The 21,391-nt window shown below is 50.5% G+C and overlaps 1 protein-coding gene across 6 annotated transcripts in view; it reads right to left on the bottom strand.

Annotated features, from left to right (window-relative positions):
* Nucleotides 1–11,043: 11,043 nt before the first annotated feature.
* MAST3 (microtubule associated serine/threonine kinase 3) overlaps nucleotides 11,044–21,391 on the bottom strand; it is a 71,116-nt gene continuing 60,768 nt past the window's right edge. For 5 of the 6 annotated variants that reach the window (XM_061601455.1, XM_061601453.1, XM_061601454.1 and 2 more), the window contains 6 exons: nucleotides 20,546–20,746; nucleotides 19,871–20,097; nucleotides 19,204–19,326; nucleotides 17,518–17,654; nucleotides 15,788–15,966; nucleotides 11,044–14,961 (listed from right to left, as the gene is read on the bottom strand). In XM_061601455.1, coding sequence (XP_061457439.1) covers nucleotides 13,808–14,961; nucleotides 15,788–15,966; nucleotides 17,518–17,654; nucleotides 19,204–19,326; nucleotides 19,871–20,097; nucleotides 20,546–20,746 — 2,021 coding nt within the window. In that variant the 3' untranslated portion in view covers nucleotides 11,044–13,807. The remainder of the gene's footprint in view (nucleotides 14,962–15,787; nucleotides 15,967–17,517; nucleotides 17,655–19,203; nucleotides 19,327–19,870; nucleotides 20,098–20,545; nucleotides 20,747–21,391) is intronic. The other variant, XM_061601457.1, reaches the window with a different exon arrangement.

The following is a 21,391-nucleotide window of genomic DNA, read 5'->3' as shown; positions in this document are numbered from 1 at the left end:
CGCCTCGGAGAGAGCCGAGCACTGGCGGAAAGAGCCGAGCCGACATGGCTGGAGGCCGAAGAAGGCAGATGCTTGTGTCCGCAAGGCTTGCCTGAACTCTCTTTTTGGCTCCAAAGGGGCGCAGATGTAGCCCTGTGTTGGCCCCACCACGGAAAAGTTGAGTCACAGTGAGGGTGCCCATGGGCAGCCCTGAGACGCATCATCATCACCAGCACTCTCTCTCAAGGGTCAAAAGCCTGAGTGAAGATGCACATCTTTGGCATGCAATGACAGTCGTACAGTGAAGGTGCCACACACACCTCTGTGGGGCAGGAATTCCACAACTTAGGGGCCACCACAGAGAAGGCCATGTCCCGGGCCACCACCACCCCAAACCACTGAGGGCGCCGGAACTACTAAGGGCCCCCCTCTGTTGTTGTTGTTATTATTATTATTATTATTATTTATTAAATTTATATCCCGCCTTATGGCCAAAAGGCCCTCAAGGCGGCTTACAAAAACACGAATATAACACATCATAAAGCATAAATACAATAATGCAATTCTCAATTCTGTTGACCTTTGTAGGGAAGGAAGTTGCTTCTGGGATATTTGGGACCTAATTGGGCCTGGAAATTAACTTTTGTAGCCCCTTTAGAACAAGAGTTAGATGAGATCTAAAAGGAACACACCTTTCAAGTAGAGTCTTATCTGAATCTGTATCTGTATTGGAATTGTATTTTAAGATGTTTTTAAATATTTGAAAGATGTTTGTAAGCTTTGATAGATGTTTTTAGTGTTTTATGCCTGTTTGGCTCCCTGGGCTCCCTCTGGGGCGAAGGGCAGGATATAAATTTAATACTAATGCTTACTTTATTGTTTACGGTCAATGGCCAGCCAGACAAATACAAGTATTTAAATGCAGAAAGGCAGAAAAATTGTATATAAACAAATGGAAATGGAAATGGGCTGCCTTCAAGTCGATTCCGACTTATGACTTATGAGGCAAATGGAAGCAGCATGCTTCACACTTAAATCTTTCAAACTTGCTTATCTTGGGACCCCAAAACTGTAGTTTTGCAAGGGTGCTTTAAAGTTAGAATGTTGAATTTGAATGCAAAATCTTTACCAAGAACTCTGTGAGGTCACTCAGTATGAAAATGGAAATGGACGTCCTTCAAGTCGATCCTGACTTATGGCTACCCTATGAACAGGGATTTCATGGTAAGTGGTATTCAGAGGGGGTTTACCATTGCCTCCCTCTGAGGCTGGTCCTCCCCAGCTGGCTAGGGCCTGCTCAGCTTGCCACAGCTGCACAAGCCAGCCCCTTCCTTGTCCGCAACTGCCAGCTGGGGGGCAACTGGGCTGCTTGGGACTATGCAGCTTGCCCACGGCTGCACAAGTGGCAGGGCACATAACCCCTGAGCCACTCCCTACGGGGGGTGATCTGTAGCTGGCCCTTGACACCCAGGAGACACGAGTGGGGATTTGAACTCACAGACTCTGGACTCCCAGCCAGGCTCTCCTCCCCACTGGGCTATACCAGCTGTTAAATAAACAAGCAGGTTTCATTATACAGCTTATATATAAACAAACTTAAAAAGTTAAGATGCATTAACCATCTGTTTCCTTATAGTACATGCTAAGACACAAAATTTTGCCACTTTAAAAGTTATTTCATTTCTCAAATCTGAGAGAAGAAAGGAGGTATAAAAATTTTCAGATCTACCTGGTAAATGTTTTAAAACTGGAGCAATATAAAAGGAACAAATGTGTACATTGTAACAGGATGTGATTGATTCAGCCTCACCTGATTGACATGGACAGATGTGTTAGGAATAAGGAATACGCAAGTATCTCCCCTCCAACAAGGCTGATGGTAAAGAATTAAAACGAGCCAGCGTAAAAGGCTCTGCGATACTTTAGCTCTTCCCCACCTTTCCCCTACAGTGGCCTGGAGATCGTTTGTAACAACCCATCCATCTCCACTGAGGTTCGCACCCGAGCAGAATTATTTTATTTATTTATTTATTTTATTCGATTTCTATACCCCCCACAGCCAAAAGGCTCTCAGGGCGGTGCACAACAGGGAATAAAATACAATAGAATCACAAGAAACAGTAAAAACATACATATTAAACAACCTGGTATACAATAAGAGCTAAAAATAGATTAAAATGATAGATTAAAATGCCTGGGAGAATAAAAAGGTTTTAACCTGGCGCACCTCATCGGAGAGACTGTTCCATAATTCGGGGGCAGCCGCTGAAAAGGCCCTAGATCTTGTAACAACCCTCCGAGCTTCTCTGTGGGTCGGAACTCGGAGGAGGGCCTTTGATGTTGAACGTAGTGACCGGGTAGGTTCATATCGGGAGAGGCGTTCCGCTAGGTATTGTGGTCCTGCGCCGTGTAAGGCTTTATAAGTCAAAACTAGCACTTTGAATTTAGCCCAGAAACAAATAGGTAGCCAGTGCAAACGAGCCAGAACAGGTGTTATATGTGTGGACCGCCTGGTCCTTGTCAACAGTCTAGCTGCTGTGTTTTGCACTAGCTGTAGTTCCGAACTGTCTTCAAAGGCAGCCCCACGTAGAGCGCATTGCAGTAATCCAATCTAGAGGTTACCAGAGCATGCACAACTGAAGCGAGGTCGTCGCTTTCCAGATAGGGACGTAGCTGGGCTACCAACCGAAGGTGATAGAACGCATTCCATGCCACCAAGGCCACCTGAGCCTCGAGAGACAGGAATGGATCGAAAAGAACCCCCAAGCTACGAACCTGTTCCTTCAGGGGGAGTGTAACCCCATCTAGAACAGGTTGAACATCCACCATCTGATCAGAGAAACCACCCATCAACAGCGTCTCAGTCTTGTCAGGATTGAGCCTCAGTTTATTAGCTCTCATCCAGTCCATTATCGCGGCCAGGCAACTGTTCAGCACATCAACAGCCTCACCTGAAGAAGATGAGAAGGAGAAATAGAGTTGCGTGTCATCAGCATACTGGTGACAACGCACTCCAGAGTTCCTGATGACCGCGCCCAGCGGCTTCATGTAGATGTTAAAAAGCATAGGGGACAGAACCGATCCCTGCGGGACTCCACAATGGAGAGTCCAGGGTATCGAACAATGTTCCCCAAGCCCTACCTTCTGGAGACGGTCCACCAAGTAGGAGCGGAGCCACTGCCAAGCAGTACCACCAACTCCCAACTCTGTGAGTCTCCCCAGAAGGATACCATGGTCGATGGTATCAAAAGCAGCTGAGAGATCAAGGAGAATCAACAGAGTAACACTCCCTCTGTCCCTCTCCCGACATAGGTCATCATACAGGGCGACCAAGCCTGTTTCTGTGCCAAAACCGGGCCTAAAACCGGATTGAGACGGATCTAGATAATCAGTTTCATCCAAGAGCACCTGGAGCTGGCTGGCAACCACCCGTTCTAAGACCTTGCCCAGGAATGGGACATTTGCTACCGGTCTATAGTTGTTCAAATTATCTGGGTCCAGGGAAGGTTTCTTCAGGAGTGGTCTCACTACCGACTCTTTTAAGCGACTAGGGACCACTCCCTCTCTCAAGGAGGCATTTATCACTTCCCTGGCCCAGCCGGCTGTTCCAACCCTGCCAGCTTTCACTAGCCAAGAGGGCAAGGATCCAGTACAGAAGTGGTTGCACACACCAGTCCAAGCACCTTGTCAACGTACTTGAGCTGTACCAACTGAAACTCATCCAATAAATGAGGACAAGACCATGCTCCGGATACCTCATTAGGTTCAGCTGCCATAATACTGGAGTCTAAGTCCCGGCGGATGCATGAGATTTTATCTTGGAAGTGCCCAGCGAACTCGTTACAGCGGGTTTCCGACGGTTCTATAATGTCCTGAGGACTAGAGTGTAGAAGCCCTTGGACAATTTTAAACAGCTCCGCTGGATGGCTGAGAGATGTTTTAATAGTGGCAGCGAAGTATCGCTTTTTCGCTGCCCTCACCGCTTCTGTATACAACTTAGTAGAGGCACTTACCAAGGCATAAGTGCATCCGTCAGGAGTACGCCTCCATCTGCACTCAAGCCTTCTCCTCTCTTGCTTCATCGCTCTCAGCTCCGGGGTATACCATGGGGCTGCATGAGCTCTGCATGGGATAGGGCACGCAGGAGCGATCGTGTCCACGGCCCGGGTCATTTCCGAGTTCCACAGTTCGACCACGGCTTCGACAGGAGCGCCTGTCTTATCAGCCGGAAAATCCCCCAGAGCCCTTTGGAAACCCTGAGGATCCACTAGTCTCCGAGGTCGGACCAACTTAATAGGTCCTCCACCCTTGCGGAGGGAAAGGGTAGCTGTAAGCCTAAACTTCAGCAAGCGGTGATCTGTCCATGACAATGGGGTCGATAAAAAACTCCCCACCTCCAGATCACCATCTCCATATCCAGTGGCAAAGATGAAATCAAGAGTATGCCCCGACACATGCGTTGGGCCAGTAATAAATTGAGACAGCCCCATGGTTGCCATGGAGGCCATGAAGTCCTGAGCCGTCCCAGATAAAGCAGCCTCGGCATGAATGTTGAAGTCTCCCAGTACCAATAGTCTGGGAGACCTCAACAATACCTCTGAGACTACCTCTGCCAGCTCAGTTAGGGAAGCCATTGGGCAGCAGGGTGGACGCTACACCAACAAAATTCCCAGTCTGTCTCCTTGACCCAGCACAAGGTGGAGGCATTCCAAACCAGTCGTCACCTGGACAGGGTGCCTGATGAGCGAGAGAGAACTCCTATAGGCCACAGCCACCCCAAAGTTATCTATATATTCTTTAAAGAGAGGGTCTGACTTCTTCGCCAGCAATGTTCCATGAAAGGAGTTTAATAGCACCATGGTGCAGTGACTGCCAAGAAGGGCAGGTCTACTTCTTCATGCAGCAGTGGGTTAAAAGCATCTTCCAATAAGTTGTGCCATTGCTGCTCTGGAGCTTTCAGCAATTGCTGACGCTCTGCTTCTTCAGAATTGCCCTTCCAGTCAACATCATTTAAAATATCTCCAATTTCATATGATGTTTTCCTCCTTGGGGCCCCAGATTTAGATGAAATATTAGCTTCGGCTGGACTTAAGTCAATCTAATTCCTGTGTTGTGTGCAGGCCACGCTCCATATTACTCAACATGCAGCAATTGGGTATTGGAACTTGGGGGCTCAAAATTTCAGAGAATGGCCTACGCTGATCGCTCGTGTTTTGAGATCTGATTTCATGTTGTTCCAGCTGTTGGACGGCAAGCCAGTCGTTATTTCTTAGGGCTACAGGCTTTAAGACTGACAACAGGAGTTTTTGTTGCTTCACGTTCACCGCAATTGGCACCATATGAAGCAGGCATGGGGCTCGGTTCCTCTTCATAGGGGAGACAAAAGAATAAGGTTGCTTGGAAGGTATTAGTACCAGGATTTCAGGACTTAGGGCCGGGGCTTAACACTGGAGTGGGAGACTCATTTGCTGAAACATCAGCATAGGTTGGCAGGCTCCTTTGTTCAGCAGCTAGTGAACTGTGTTCATTGTTTTTAGAGTTATAGCCCACTTTTGAGTGGCGTAGCACCGGATCTGTTAAGGGTTGTTAGGAGATCCTTGCACTCTGAAAGGAACTTTTTGATCTGGGCAATATCATCTGCCCATCCGGTGAACAGATTCAGGATCAACTCATGTTGGTTGCAAAGCAAATTAACAGCAAGGTGGAAATCAGAATCCTTGTCATTGATCAGGTGAGCAGAGTGTGGGGAAGGTGAGTTGTATTTATCCTTCTTAATGACACTAGGGGGATGTGATAGTTTTGGTGTTTTAGGGCTTCCATGGGGCTTGGATTCAGAAGGCACTTCCATTGCCAGCTTCTCAGCTAAGCTATGACTACCATTCTCTTGCGATACCCAGTTAAGGTTCTTTGTCATACCAAAGGACCAATCTAGAATCTCATCCTCATTTGGTGTAACAATGGGGTCAAGGTTAGTTCTTTCTTCCAGAATGGGACTAAGAAAGTAAGTGATTTTTGATTGGCGGTGAGCCTTGACAATGGAGGGGACATCTTCAGTCACCGGGTCAGCCGCAATTGCTTGTAATTTTCTCTGGTATAGCCCACTAGTTATGTTGAGGCAATAACAGCAGTGACTCCCACAAGGGCTAGGTCCTTAGCTGAATAATCGAAGCCTTCTGGGATTAGAAGCCAAAGTAGGGTAAAATAAAACTTCCTCTCCTTTAATTCTCAAGGGTGCATTTTTCAGTAATTAATCAGTCACCACTGTTCTGAATAAACGCAACCCCCCCATGTAAGGTCCAGAGGATGTCTAAGATATCAGCGTTGCGTCGACTCCCTTCCAGCCCTTTCCTGTAAATAATGGAGCGGCAAGTAGTTCCTTGATAAAATGCTTTGCTGTTCTGTTTTTCTGTTCCTGACTTCTTTGGCAGTGTAGTTTAAACAAAACAAAACAAAAGCCAGTGGGCAGACAGACAGAATGCTCAAAAATAGGAGGCTCCTACTGATTTCCTAAAAACAGACTAAAAAGACTAAAAACTAACAAGCTACAAGGACTAAAAATGGAAGATTCTTAATAAAAATAGATAAAAGCAATTAAACTAAGTGATAAATCAGAGACAAGCTGCAGCTCTCAAACACACACACAGCTGCTCACTGCACCATCTTGCCTCACTTCCAATACTAATAGTACTAATAATAACCCCAGCCAATAGCAATTGGCTGCTGCATTTTGGACCAGTTTAAGTTTCCGAACTGTCTTCAAGGGCAGCCCCACGTAGAGCGCATTGCCATAATCCAGTCTGGAAGTTACCAGAGCATGGAGTACTGTGGCTAAGTCATCTCTGTCCAAAAGGGGTTGAAGCTGGCGAACCCGCTGGAGTTGGAAGAAGGCAACCTGAGCTCCCAGTGACAAGGCTGAGTGCAGGAGCACCTCCAAGGTTATGGACCTGACCCTTCCAGGGGAGTGCAGCCCCATCCAGGACAGGCCATCTCTTCACCTTCTGGACTTGAGAACTCAGGACACCCAACACCTCTGTGTTTTGGGGATTCAGCCTCAATTAACTTGCCCATCAGTGCCTCCAAAGCACCAGTCCAGCACCTCAACCACCTCCCCCGATTCAGATGGAACACAGAGGTGGAGCTGGGTGTCATCCGCATATTGGCCATACCTGACTCCAAATCTCTTGATGACAGCTTCCAGTGGCTTCATATAGTATGGGGGACGTGCTCCCCTGTACATGATTTCTGGGTGGGGGTGTTTCAAGAAATCTCAAAAATATTTCAGATGGACATTGCAGTTACCCACAACTCATGCTGTTGAATATTTGGGAATCCCAGATGGCAAGCTTTCATGCACCCGCTAGCCTACTCAAAAGCAAACCCATTGACACTGACTGACCTCCATGAGTTGCATCCAACTCTAGTCCTACTCACAATTACACCCACTGAAGCTGTGTTGTAAACTGCTTTGATGTTTTTAACAAAATAGCAGTACACAAATATTTTTATAAACAAAAATGCACTCGAGACTGTGTGCCAAAAAAAAAAAGTCATGCAAAAGCCAAAGCAAAACACACACACAGACACACAGTAAAGGTGGAAACAACAAGAACTGATCTTTCCACTCTCAACAGTGTGGGGGAAGAGTTCATAGACAACCGGAAATAAGGAGCGCATTGTTTTTTTCTTCTATCTCTATGGCTTAAGCCGAACGGCAGGCGGAAGCGATGGGAGAGAGCCGAAAGTGCCCGAGCCAGGCACGGAAGCACGAGAACCCACCCGAATCCGCTGAAGTTGCAGAGTGTTGCCGACGAACAGAGCTAGCCGAAACCTCAAGGCATGACGTCACCAAAACGTCATTTCTTCAAAGTGAGGCAAAAAGCCATTTGCTTAACGCGTGCCTGTAAAACAAACTATACGTTTGTTATAAACCAAACCAAAGCACTCTTTCTCTAAATACATGTATTTGAAATAATGAATAAATGTAAAAATAAATTAATACAATATATATATAAGCTCATATGCATTAATGAATAGACATACAAATAAATAAAAATAAACAAGTTGACATTTATTTACTTCGGTAAACAAAAGAAAAAAGTATTTACATTATATACTGAAAATTGTGTAGTTTAAGAGCTCCATTCCTCTAGTTTTATTGTTTCAAGCTACGTTTGCTAGACATGCAGAGTAGACATGTGTGAACTGTGGTGCTTCCTTTGGGGGCTCTCCAAACAAGGGGCTTAGTCCCAGAACCTATTTTTCAACCCCTGGTGGAGCAATTGGAACAAAGGCATGTGCACAGTGCCTTTTGCCACCAGAGCACTTGAGTCACAAAACAGCCTGGTCTAACATGTTTCCACCTGCACAGATTTGACAGTATTTCTTTTGAGGAGGGGGAAGTCCAAAATCTGCTATAGCACAATACGTTCGGTTGACCAAAATGTCAGAAACCGCCATGCAAGTTTGTGTGTTCTCTGGAGCCACCTGGCTGGTGTTAATGGGAAGCGGGGGGAGGGAGCTGAAGGGAAGAGGAAGCCTGTCTGGCTTGGTGATAAAGCAGAGTGGGGGTCAACAGTGGCCCTCCTGATCATAGACTCGTAGATGGAACACATGGAGTCAGGCGTTCCCTAAGGTACTTCAGGCCCAAGTTGGAGAGGAATTTCCAAATTAACACAAGTACCTTGAACTTGGTCCACTAGCACATTGGCAATGAATGCTCAAATACTGTAAACAGGTCGCCTTGAAGGGCCCTCCGTGTTGAGACTGAGGCCAATCCAAGCTTTTATGGCAGGGTTTGGGGAACTGCTCTGATCTGTGGACTCCCAGGTCCTGTCATGTCTGAGCGTTGCCCACACTGGCTGGGCAGGAAGCTGCCTTCTCCTGAGTTGGACCCTTGGTCCACCTAACTCAGTATTGTCTACTCTGACTGGCAGCAGCTCTCCAGACTTTTCCCAGCCTTAACCTGGAGATGCCATTGGGGATCGAACGTGGGACCTTCTGAATGCAAAGCAGATGCTCCATCTCTGAGCTGTGGCCCTTTTCCTTCCATCAGACTAATCTCATCTCATTTGATGATCAGGTAACTTCCCTGGTAGACTGTAGGAATGCTGTGGACGTAATATATCTCAACTTCAGCAAAGCTGTTGACAAAGTGCCCCATGATACTCTGATTAGCAAGCTAGCTAATTGTGGGCTGGCTGGAACAACTCTCAGGTGGATCTACAGCTCACGAAAGAATCGTACTCAGAGTGCTTGTCAATGGTTCCTTCTCAAATTGCGGGGAGGTATTGAGCAGGGTACCGCAGGGCTCAGTCCTGGGCCCAGCACTCTTCAACATTTTTATTAATGACTTGGGTGAGAAGTGCAGGAAATGCTTATCAAATTTGCAGATGGCACGAAATTGGGAGGTATAGCTAATACCTTGGAAGACAGAAACAAAATTCAAAGGGATCTTGAAAGGCTGAAACATTTGGTTGAAAACAACAGAATGAAATTTAGCAGGGACAAGTGCAAAGTTCTGCACCTAGGAAAAAGAAACCAAATGCAATACTACATGCGAAAAGGATCTTGGGATTGTCATTGATCACAAGTTGAACATGAGCCAACAGTGTGATGTGGCTGCAAAAAAGGCAAATGCTATTTTAGGTTGCATTAACAGAAGTATAGTTTGCAAATCACATTAAGTATTGGTTCCCCTCTATTTGGCACTGGTTAGGTCTCATCTTGAGTACTGTGCCCAGTTGTGGACACCACACTTGAAGAGTTCAGATAAACTAGAAGGGGTTCAAAGGAGGGCAATGATGATGATCAGGGGACTGGAAACAAAGCCCTATGAGGAGAGACTGAAAGAACTGGGCATGTTTAGCCTTAAGAAGAGAAGACTGAAGGGAGACGTGATAGCACTGTTCAAGTCCTTGAAAGGTTGCCACACAGGAGAGCCGGGATCTCTTCTGGATCATCCGAGTGCAGGACACAGAATAATGGGTTCAAGTTGCAGGACACCAGATTTTGGTTGAATATCAGGAAAAACCTCCTAACTGTTAGAGCAGTACGACAATGGAACCAATGACCTAGGGAGGTGGTGGGCTCTCCAAATGTGGAGGCCTTCAAGAGGCAGCTGGACAGCCACCTGTTGGGGGATTCCTGCATGGATCGGGGATTGGACTGGGTGGCCTTATGCACCCCTTCAAGCTCTACGATTCTGTATGTGTTTAAGCAGCGTATGAAACTTACCTTTGCTTCTATTTGTATAAATTTGAAGCACCAACCGGAGAACATTTTCACTTTGCACTAAAGTCCCAGATCTGCACTTGGCAACAGCCAGGCCAGATTCCTCTTGATCCATGCAATCTTATCAGCTGCAAGACAGACATCGCTGTGCAGAACGCTCCCTTCCCCCCACCTGTGATGCAGTGGTGTGGGAAAAGACTGCCCTGTTGAATTTGGGCTTTCTCACAGCAGTTAAGGGCAGGGGGACCCCCTGCTAGGAATATCATTCTCCCTGCCTCATCTCCATGGGAAACCTCCACTACCCAATCAGCCCTATGACAAATCCTGTCTTGCCATCACAGAGGACCAGCTTCCTAGTTAGATCAGCCTTTAACTCAGAACCACGACCACTGGAATCTTACTGTATTGTTAGGGGAGGAACTGTTCAGTGAGGCTGTTGTGATACACAAACCCAGACATGTCCATTTTGTGGGGTATTCCACCCCTGAAACCCCACTCCTTACACCTCGAATCCAGATGGACAGGAGACATTTAATCTTTTGGCAACAACTCAACAGCAGGCATTTGCTGGAAGGTGTCTGCACGCCCCCACCAATTCCATTTTGTGCCAGTGTGAATTTCCTTAGACTTCGACACACTAAAGATTAAAGGACTCTCCAAAAATGTTCCTGAGAAGCCTCAGGTGGGAACTGCCCCCTTCCCGCCCACACACACACAGAAAGAAAGCATTTGGGGGTCACAGCAAAGACCCCAATTTCATGTCTGCCTGCAACCCTCCTTCAAAAAACTACTCGGCAGCGGATAGTGTTTCTCCAGGAATGCCCAAAGTCCGGCTTCAGTCATAATTTATTTTATTTTTCCTTTTCAAACAGACTTGTACCAGGCACAACCTGCCAAGAACGGTGTGTGTTTGTTTTTAAATCAACCATACTGAGACAAACCACATCCTCCCCTTTTTCTTTGTTTTTTAGAACTTGGCAAGCGTGGAAAAGACTAGCCCCCAACGTTTCTGTTGTCCTGTCCTCAAATGCTAAGTTCCTCAGGGGGTAGTTCAGGTGGGAGAAGGCAGACCCTCTCAAGGAGCCCTACATGAGAAGGGAACAGCTCACTGGAAAGATTAACTGGGAAGCAATTTTGGGAATAAAACCAAAGCAAAACCAGTGGTGCCGTGGATGGTGGGACTTTGGGGGCAGAAGCCTGGGGTCCCACTCAGGAGAATGAACAGAAGAGGGTCCTCGAAAGCAGACTTACCACATTGGGAAAGGAATGATGCACATTTTGCCATCTAAAGAAGTGCCCCCCCCATAAGACCATTCAGTCCAAAACTACTTGGGTACCCCAATCTGAGTTCCCTCCCCCAAAAGCCTTCGGAGAACTCCATGGCTGACCACTGATACCCCACAAGTGCAGGGACATTGACCTCTCAAGCACCAGAGGAAAGTTTTTTTGGAGGGGGGGGTGCTGGTAAAAAGGGTTCTTGCCAAAGCAGGCAGCCCGTCTCAATGAACCAGCAGGAAAGTTGTTTTCATCGAAGGAATCCAATTAGCAGAAATGGCTGAGCATTGCCCAAGAGTCCAGAGGTCACCGGGGGGGGGGGGGAGGGAGGGTGGCACACTTGCCTTTTTTCTTTGGAAGCACAGAGATCAAGCAAGCAGCCACAACCCTCCTGGCCAAGGAGCCCTTTTCCCTTCGGACCACCCTTATGATAAAAAACATGTGACTGCTTCTTAAGTGCCACTTGATGTTCGATCTGCAGGGAAACCCTTTGGAGAAAAGCAGATGCAGCCAGATGTGACTGAGGTAAGTTGCTCCTCAAAAGCTGCCCTTTCTGGAAGTTGGGGGACAGCATCTGCTTTGCAGGCAGAATATCCCCAGGACATCCCGTTTAAACCAATGAGCCCTTTACTCAGACCATGAGGACTAGAAACTTGAATAAACAGGGAAGGGCTCTGACTTCGCGGCAGAGCACTTGCTCTGCACGCTGAAGGCCCCAGGCTCATCCCTGATGGCATCCAGGTGGGTCTGGGAAAGACCCGAGTCTGGAACTTTGGAATGCCACTGCCAGCTTGTGTAGATAATCCCAAGCTGCATGTTCCAGTGACCTCAGTCAGCGTACGGCAGCCTCCCCCCGTTGACATCAGCCTTTCACTCAGAACCATGAGGACTAGAATAGGGATGCTGAAGCTTGATTCTATTCAGACCATCAATCCATCTACCTCAGTACTGCCTGCACTGGCTGGCAGCAGCTCACCAGGGTTTCCGGCAGGGAGTCTCTCCCAGCCGCCCCCGGGGATGCCCCCATCGGGGGCTGAGTGCAGGACGCGCCGCATGCAAAGCCCCAACAGTCCTTCCCAGTCTTAGTTCCAGGGGAGGGGCATTTGCTCAGTGGCCGGCCCATTTTGCAGGCAGACCCGATTCTGCGATCTCCAGGGAGGGGCTGGGAGGAGCCACTGCCAGTTGGTGTAAACAATATTGAGCTAGATACACTCAGCCGGACTGAGCAGAGATCAGCTTCCTGGGGTTCAATGGCGGGCCAGGGGCCCTGCAGTCCTCCCATCATTCCTGACCATTGCTGGGAATTGGGGGCCCAGCAACATCTGGAGGGCCACGGGTGCCCCCATCCACTCTAGGTGTTGCAACCCCAGCAACCAGCATGGCTAATGGTCAGGAGTGGCGAAGGGAGCTCTTCTCCAACACCAACAGGAGGGCACCATGTTGGCAATCCCCGTGTGACATCATGACAGAGGACTGGCCCACCTAGTCCGGTTACTGTCTTCTGTGATGGGCGCAAAATCTCTCTCTCTCTCTCTCTCTCTTCCAGGCAAAACTCTTTGCTCCATTTAACCACAGAGGGAAAAGTTTTTCCATTTCCTCCAAGAGGGCCAAGAGGTGGAGAACACCTTAAAGCCTCACCCATCTATCCCCCTCCACTCTTCTGATTTTGGCCCCTGGGGAAGGGGGTGGTGAACCTGCTCCGGGCTTTGCCAGGAACCAGCACGGGGTTAGGGGTCACCATGGCATCTATGCTGGCGCCGGGATGCCCAGGTGTTTCACTCCGGCCTGCGTCTTGTCTGCCATTAGCCGCAGGGCATTGCTGCCGTGAGGATGGGGGTCCCCAGCAGGGACAGGGTGAAGCCCCAGCTGGTGGCATATTTCCCCATCACCCCGGCCCCTGGCCCTGCTGGCTGGGGAGGGGAGTCCGGGGACACGTGGAGGGCAGCGGAGGGGCCCCATGGAAAGGCTGGTGGCCTTTCCCCCCCCAGTGCAATGGGAGCCAGGAACGCAGACACCTGCCCAGGATGCGCCCAACTCACAGGTAGGAAAGTGGATGCTCCGGGGGGGGGGGCGCAGCATATATGGGGAGTTTTGGGGTGCCTCCTTCTAACTCTTCCACAGCCTGAGATGGTCTGAGGGACCTTCAAAAGAGAGTGCAACAGAAAGAGGAATCCTTTCCCAGTTCGCAAAGGGCAAAACGGTGCCTTCTGTCACCCATCCGGGTGGGGGGGATACGAGGATACCCCTCGGGAAGGTGGGGTGGGGGGAAGGTGGTTGACGGCAGGACAACGGAGCCCCCAGGTGGTGATCCTTGGTATTAGGGCTACTCGCCCTCTGTGGCTCCAGTCTGGCCTTGGCCAAAGTCCTCCTTCTGGCCAGCCAGGGACAGGCTGGCTCCAACCGGCCCAGGCTGCAGCTCCTGATTCCCCAAATCCCCCCACAATTGCCCCCTGGAGTGTGCTGGGGGCGAGTCCGTCACCTTCACCCCACCGCTTGTCCTGTGCCCGGCCCCGAGCACCGGAAGGGACTTGCTCTGCTCCTGGCTCCCCCGGCGCTGGGCGGAAATGCTCTTGTACTCGACGGCTGTGGTCCCGTCGTCCTGCTCAATGTACACGCGAGCCTCCAGGTGGACAGGGTAGGACCCCTGGCATTCCCATTCGCCCCCGGCTCCTGCCGGCTCCTCCCCTTCCACCGCAATGTGGGGCACGGGGGGAAGCTTGGGGTCGGCAGCAAGGGGCGAGCGGCACGGCCTGTCCTCCACCCAGGAGGCTCTGTGGGTGCCAGGCTGCCAGGGTGTCCGCTGACTCTCCACGGGGCCCTCGCCACTGGAGGGGAACTCCGGCTCATCAAAGCTCACCTCCTGGACGGCCTCCTGCTTCTTGAACGAGTCCCGCCGTTCCGACAAGTTCAGTCGCCGCATGACCACAACCTCCTGGTCCCGGTCCGTGGGCCGGCCCCCGAGTCGGGGGGCAACGGCAGCCTCCCCCAGGGTGGACATGTTGCCTTCTGTGGTGACAGCGGAAGCATCCTCATCCCCCAGGATGGGCGAGGTTTCCAACATCACCTTCCGGCCACCAATGATCTTCTTCTCGGCTAGGCTGGAGGGGATCTTCTCTGCCGACTGGACACGCTTGAGCAGCGGGGAGCGTGACCCGTCGGCGCTCCGGGGACGTGATGCCGCCGCCTGGCGGACGATGGTAGGCGGAGACAGAGTCTTGCCCTGGAAGGCCTGGGCTCCCTTCGTAAAGGAGGGGAGTGGCGAAGGGGACCTCTGCGGAGATGGAGGCTGCGGGGTGGAGGAAGGGGTGCAGGCCAAGGGGGAGGGTGGGATGCTGCTGGTTGACTTGCGGCGCCCGACCTTGTAGCGCTGGCTACTGAGCTTCGGCGCCAGGCCGTGCAGGGAGCTTGGCCGGATGTGGCCTGCCGGGGAGGTGGGCGTGCTGGAGGGCGGGGAGGTGCTCTGCGGGGAGACGGAATCTGACATTCACAGGAACAGAGAGAGAAATTAGAGCGGCAGCAGGGGCCGGGAACACCTTCTGGCCTGGGTGTCACATTCCCAGGTGAAAGCAGGCAGAGAAAGGAACGCACTTTTTCACCTTTTGTCCCGGAGGCGCGTTTCTACACCCCCTCCCTCCAGGCATCATGAGTTCACGGACACATTTTCAGCCAAGCAAAAAAACTCAAGGAGGGAGCAAAGTGAGGGGTGTGGCCTGTAGAGAGTTCTGAGGGCCAGACAGAGAGGACTAGAGGGCCGCATCTGTGCCCTGGGCCTGAGATGCACCACCTCTGGATCAGAGGAGGAGAAAGTTGTGGCCAGCTTGATGTAGAAAAGAAAGGTTACAGGCTCAGGTGACGGGAAGCCAGATTTCAGCTGAACATCAGGAAAAACTTCCTAACTGTCAGAGCGGAATGACAATGGCACCAATTCCCTAAGGAGGAATGGAGGCCTTCAGGAGGCAGCTGGACAGCCACCCGTCAGAGATGCTTTAAGTTGGATTCCTGCCTTGGACTGGATAGCCTCACAGGCCCCTTCCAACTCTACAATTCTAGGATTCTAAGTGGCAGGGGGTGGGAAGAGTCTGTGATGGCAGAGTCATTCTCCAATCAACAACACATGACAGAAGCATCACCTCACTGGATTGGATCAAAGGTCCCTTTCGGGCAGCGACCATCCTGACCCCACAAAGCTGGCTTTCTACCCTTCCCACTGGATACAGCATTTCCCTAGGAGGGGCGTAGGATGGAGAGGAAGGCTGAGGACGGGTGAAGAGATCCCACCCTGCCAGAGGAAACAGACTCTTACCTGCTGGAATGTCTGGGGCAGGGCTGTGGCATGGGGTGGCAGGGCCCGGGGAGAGGCTCTGCGTTGGGGACCCCGGGAGGCTGTCGCTCGAAGACAAGGAGTGATGGAGCCCTGAGAAGCTGCGGCTGGTGTGGAGGACGGAGCCCTGCTTGGAGATCCTCTTGAAGAGGGATTTCCTCCTAGGAAGAGAGGGCAGTTGCAAAGGTTAAGGGCTGGAGCCAGCAGGATGCCATGGTGTGTGACTCCCAGGAACCCGGGTTCAAATCCCCCCACTCAGTCGCAAAGCTCACTGGGTGACCACGGGCCAGCCCGTGTGGTCCTGTCCAACGTTACTTCAGCAGGATGTTATGCACTGACTGGGCTTCTGCAGGGCAGACGGTGTCGCAAGCAGGATATAAACGCATGTAAACGCCCCAGTACCATCCTGACAACAAACCGCTTGGAGGTTTGTATGATTAAGTGGTATACAAATGCTGTTAAATAAATAAAAATAAGTAAGTCATGACGTGACTGAATGGAGCGCCGCCACCGCTCCTTCCTTTGCTGCCCACGGCAACCATTTTGGGATGGCGCCCACGGCTCTTTTACCAAGGCATGAGGAGCCAACACATTGTTTTACACACACACCCTGAGAAGAAACTTGCCTGGGAGTAAGCAGAATGTAGCAGGGCTTACTTCTGCCCAGACATGGTTACGATGGCGCCATAAGGGAGTGCTTAACTTTGGCTGGGAATTTAACTAGACTGGCTTGTTTAATTGGATGACTGATAGAGGCAGAGGGTGGCTTGGAAATATGGAATTTATTTTTGGTTTGCTTAATTGTCAATATTATTTATAAATTTTTTTTTACTGTAGATTTTTATTTGCAATACTTTATTCTGATGTTTTAGAAGATATTTTGTTTGACTGTTAATTATGGCTTACCAAAATGTGGGATTTTCATTCTATTTTGGGGGAGTCGATTCTCATGTCTACTATTTAACCGGATGTTTTAAGAGGATGCCCTGATTTAAGCTGTTAAGTGATGTGTTCCATAATGCAGACTCCGCCCCACTGGTATTCGTTCTTTATTTATGATGTGTTATGATATGTTATAAACCGCTTAGAGATTTATTTATTTTTAAATTTCAAGCAGTACATAGTCTAAAAATATAAATAAAATGGACCAGAAAAATCCAAGCTCTGATGAATCCTGTTTTCATCAGCGGCTGGTGTTTGTGTTTGTGTGTGTGAGACCTCAGGACCAGGGACCAAATGCGGCCCTCCAAGCATCCCTATCTGGCCCTCAGGACTCCCCCCACTGCCCCTGCTTTGCACCCTCCTTGAGTGTTTCTGCCTGGCTGGAAATGTGTCCTTGAACCCTGATAAATGCCTCTTGCTACCTGAATGGGTGGAGGCAAGAGAGGTGGGCGAGTGTCTGTAGAAACCACCCTACTGGGCAAAAGTAACATTCTTGTATGTGCTGCCCCGCCCACTTCTGCCTGTGGCCCCGCCCATGACTGCTATACAGCCCCTGGAAGGGAATGCGGCCCTCATGCTGAAAAAGGTGCCCTGTTCCTGATTTTATATCCTCCCTAACCCTGCTACCCTCCAACGTCTTACATGGCAAATCCCATCCAGGGAGGCTCAACGAACTGGCAATGGAGGGTCCCCCCCACTGATCCGAGATCAATCTGCTCTCTTTCCCCGGGGCCGCTGTGCAGCCCAATGGCCCTGCCGCTGCCACCCACCGGTCCTGGCTCTCCCTCTTGCGACTCTTCTTGCTCTGCCGGGCCATCCGCGTCTTGGAGCTGTTCTTGCGGGCGGGGCCCACCTTGATGCTGGTGTTCTCCAAGGCGGTGGTCCTCAGCGCCACCTTGTTCCCGCTCTGCAGGAGGGAGAGAGACACGCACATTGGAATCAATTCAAATCCAAGACGGATGTCAGCATCAAGCCTCTTGACACACTGCAATTCGGCGCTTTCACGCTGCAGGCTCCCTCAAGTTCCTTTGCATACGAACTTCTGAAGGGAGACGGAAAACACGAAAGCGCTGAAATCGCAATTCGCTACTAGGTTTGATGCTATCACTTCTGGACTAAATTGGGACCAAGGATTTCTTTGTCATTATTTATTTATTTATTACATTCCTATCCCGCCCTTCCTCACAAAAGGAGCCCAGGGCGGCAAACCAAACTCTAAAAATGTTTAAAAAACATTTCTTTGTCTCAATAATTGGCCCACCAGTGCCAGAACCGATGTTATAAACACAGCTGGCCATGTGCCTGCATGGCCACCGCTAACAAATTTAACCATCACCTTCTGTACTTTTTTCTTTTGATTGTAGTATTTACACCCACTCCCCTCCCCTCAACCGTGTATTTAAATACTGGCTGCAACTCAGGACAATCGTGCCGTGCATCCTATGAGGCGGACTCTAGTCCACAAAAGCTCACGCCATAACAAATTTCTCAGACTTTATCAGGTGCCACAAGACTCTCTGCTGGCTTTCTTTTTTCCTTTTTTGGCTGGGCGGAGGGGGTTGCAAGAGACTTAATACATAAGTCCCCTTATTATTTTGGCCTGTCTTCCATCAGTTAGGATTACCTCATGGCCCTTTGAGATGTGTACACAATACGCTTGCAAGATCAAAAATGGTGGGCTAGATCCAACATTAGCCAGACTCGGAGTACCAAGTTCTGTTTGGAGCAGACCTGTTGAAATTAACTGGCCCAAGCTGTTCACTGATTTCACTGGGCCTCTTCTGCAGTATGACTAAGGTTGGATACAACCCACTGAAATTCAAGGACATGACTGACTTGCATCCATTAATTTCAACAGGTCTACTCTAAGTGCAATCCTAGGCTTGATCCAATGTCAGTTATACCTGGACCCTGTGCTTGGCATTGGGGGCCCTTTTTCATTCCGGAGGCGCGGAGAGCGGCAACACGAGAACAGACCTTCTCAGTGGTGGCTCCGTCTGTGGAACACCCTCCCCAGGGAGGCACGCCTGGCGCCATCGTTATCCATCTTTAGGCGCCAGGCATTTCTCTTGCTTTTTTACTTTGGAAGGCTTTTAGAGGGCTTCTGTTGTGTAGCCTTCCTAAGAAAGGTTGTTCCACCGCCTTATGTACTGTTTTTGTTTTTAACTTTACATTTCTTTTAACCTTTTACTTTGTTTTTATTAACTGAGTCGCTTTGAGTGTGCATGTGTGTGTCGAAAAGCAATTAACACAATTACTTGGAGGTGACCCACTGAAATGATGACTTAAGTTGGGTCCTTTGAGTTTGAGTTCAAGGGCTCTCCCCATAGGAGACCGCAGCAGCATGCAGCCCCATCTTTGTGCACAGGGTGCTTTTTGGCCTGGGAATGTGGGTTTCACCGCTCCCTCGCGCCAAGCTCTGCTGGGTGCATCCCAGGCAGGGCTCAGCCACGCACCTTCAGCAGGAGCTCCACAACGTCCATATGAACCAGTCCCAAGACAGACTCCCCGTTCACGTGGGTGATGAGATCTCCAGCTCGCAAGCCAGCCTCCTGGGCCGGGCTCCCGTCCTCAACGTTCTGCAATGAAAACACAAGACAAAGCCACCCCTTGCCACTTGTCTTCTGGCTTAAAAAGCACATTTCTGTATCAGGCAGAGCTGCAGGGCATTTTGAGATCTGGTACCTGGAAGCAGGTTGCTGTGCTCAAATACCTCCCTGCTGGAAAGTCTCCTCCTAACCCCCTTCTCCTTCTGCACAGGGGAAAGGCCATCGTGGCTCAGTGGTTAGAACCCCTGGGTGGCATACACAAGGTCCCAGGTTCAGTACCCAATGATGGCATCTCCAGGCAGGGCTGGGAAAGATACCCTGGAGAGCCACTGCTGCCAACCAGTGTAGACCATACTGAGCTAGGTAGACCAAGGGTCTGACTCTATATAAGGTAGCTTCCTGTTTAAATCAGCCCTTTAGCCAGAATCCTGAGGACTGGGATCTTGCTTTTTAAAGGAAGGGCTGTAGCAAGAAGGACGCCTCCCATGTTCCCAAGCCGTTTCCCTGTCAGTCACCCCAAGACAAAATCGCAACTCCTCCTCCTCCCCCTGCCCCCCCCGAAGCCCCAGCTCACCCAAACCATGTGGTGCACAGCGTAGACGTCGCTGTCGCCCATGTAGACCCGGATGGCACGCAAGGTGAACCCATACTTCTTGCCCGAGCTGTAGATGACGATGGGGGGCCGCAGGCTGGTGCCCCCCAGGAGAGAGTCCCGGCTTGGGGAGGAGTCCCGAGATGAGGGGTTGGAGGAAAGGGAGCGGGGGGAGATGGGGCTCACAAGAGAAGGCCCCCCAAAGTCATCTATGGAGGGAAAAAACCCACAAGTAACAAGAGAATGAGAGGATGACCGGCTTCGCTTGCAGAAAGAAGCCCCCGGATCTCTTCTCTGGTTCAACAGATTTGTGGGCCTCACTGGCCGAGATAGACCCTTTCAGCACCACCTGCCCAGAAACTACTCCATAAAAACTGTTCCTGCAGTGCAGGATCAGGCCAAAGGAATCCAACCAAATCCCACATCAGAACAGCCAACCAGATGCCTCTTCAGGGAAGTCCCCAAGCAGGACCTGAGCCCACAGCAACTCTCCCCCCACGCGTGACTCCCAGCAAGCAGCACCCAGTGGAGGCAGAGCACAGCCATCGCGGCTAGTTTCGCCTTCCCTCCCATGGGCTACCTTAGAGGCCGGCAGGGACAGCACCCCAGGACTAGCCTCCGAGCAGTGACCCCAAGGGCCAATTGGGCCCCAATGACCTGAGCTGATGACCAGCGAGAGGGTGGAGACGGAGGCCGACTTGGGCACTCTTCCCCTGGACGAGGTCCGCTGCTTGCCAAAGGAGTCCTTGCAGCTGCCCAGGCGCCGCCCACTCTCAGCCTCCGTGCCCCGCGAGGTGGAGTTCTTGGTGCCCATGCTGTTGCTCCGGAGGCGGACGCGGCTTAAGCTGGCCAGGTCAGCTGGAAGTGGGTGGGGGGAAGCCAATCAGGAAACAGCCATAAGCCCCCCCAAAAGCCCCCTTGTAGAATCACAGGGCTGCTCTTCGTCCATTGACCCCCTCCTTCCACTTCCTCTGTTCTTATTTAAATCAGCCCTTTATTCACAGCCCTGAGGACTAGACTCTTGCTTTATTTTTTAAGGGAAGGGCCACAGCTCTATGGTTAGAGCATCTGCCTTGCATGCAAAAAGTCCCAGGTTCAACCTCCGATGGTGGCATCACCAGGTAGGCCTGGGAAAGACTCCCTGCCTGAAACCCTGGTGAGCCATTGTGCCAGTCAGTGCAGACAGTACTGAGCTAGATGGACCCCAATGATATGACTCAGTATACAGCAGCTTTGTATGTTCCTATGTTCAACAGCCCGGAGGTCTTCTGGTGAAGGTCAGGGAAGGAATCTTATTGAAAATGGAAATGGACGGCCTTCAAGTTGATCCCAACTTATGGCGACCCTACAAAGAGGGTTTTCATGGTAAGCAGTATTCAGAGGGGGTTCACCATTGCCTTCCTCTGAGGCTGAGAGGCAGTGACTGGCCCAAGGTCACCCAGGGAGCTTCATGGCTGGGTGGGGATTCGAACCCTGGTCTCCCAGGTCCTAGTCCAACACCTT

This window comes from Rhineura floridana, chromosome 18 (genome assembly GCF_030035675.1).
Source record: "Rhineura floridana isolate rRhiFlo1 chromosome 18, rRhiFlo1.hap2, whole genome shotgun sequence".
Taxonomy (NCBI): Eukaryota; Metazoa; Chordata; class Lepidosauria; order Squamata; family Rhineuridae; genus Rhineura; species Rhineura floridana.
The sequence above is the reverse complement of the archived record's forward strand: the minus strand, read 5'-3'. Positions and strand labels throughout refer to the sequence as shown.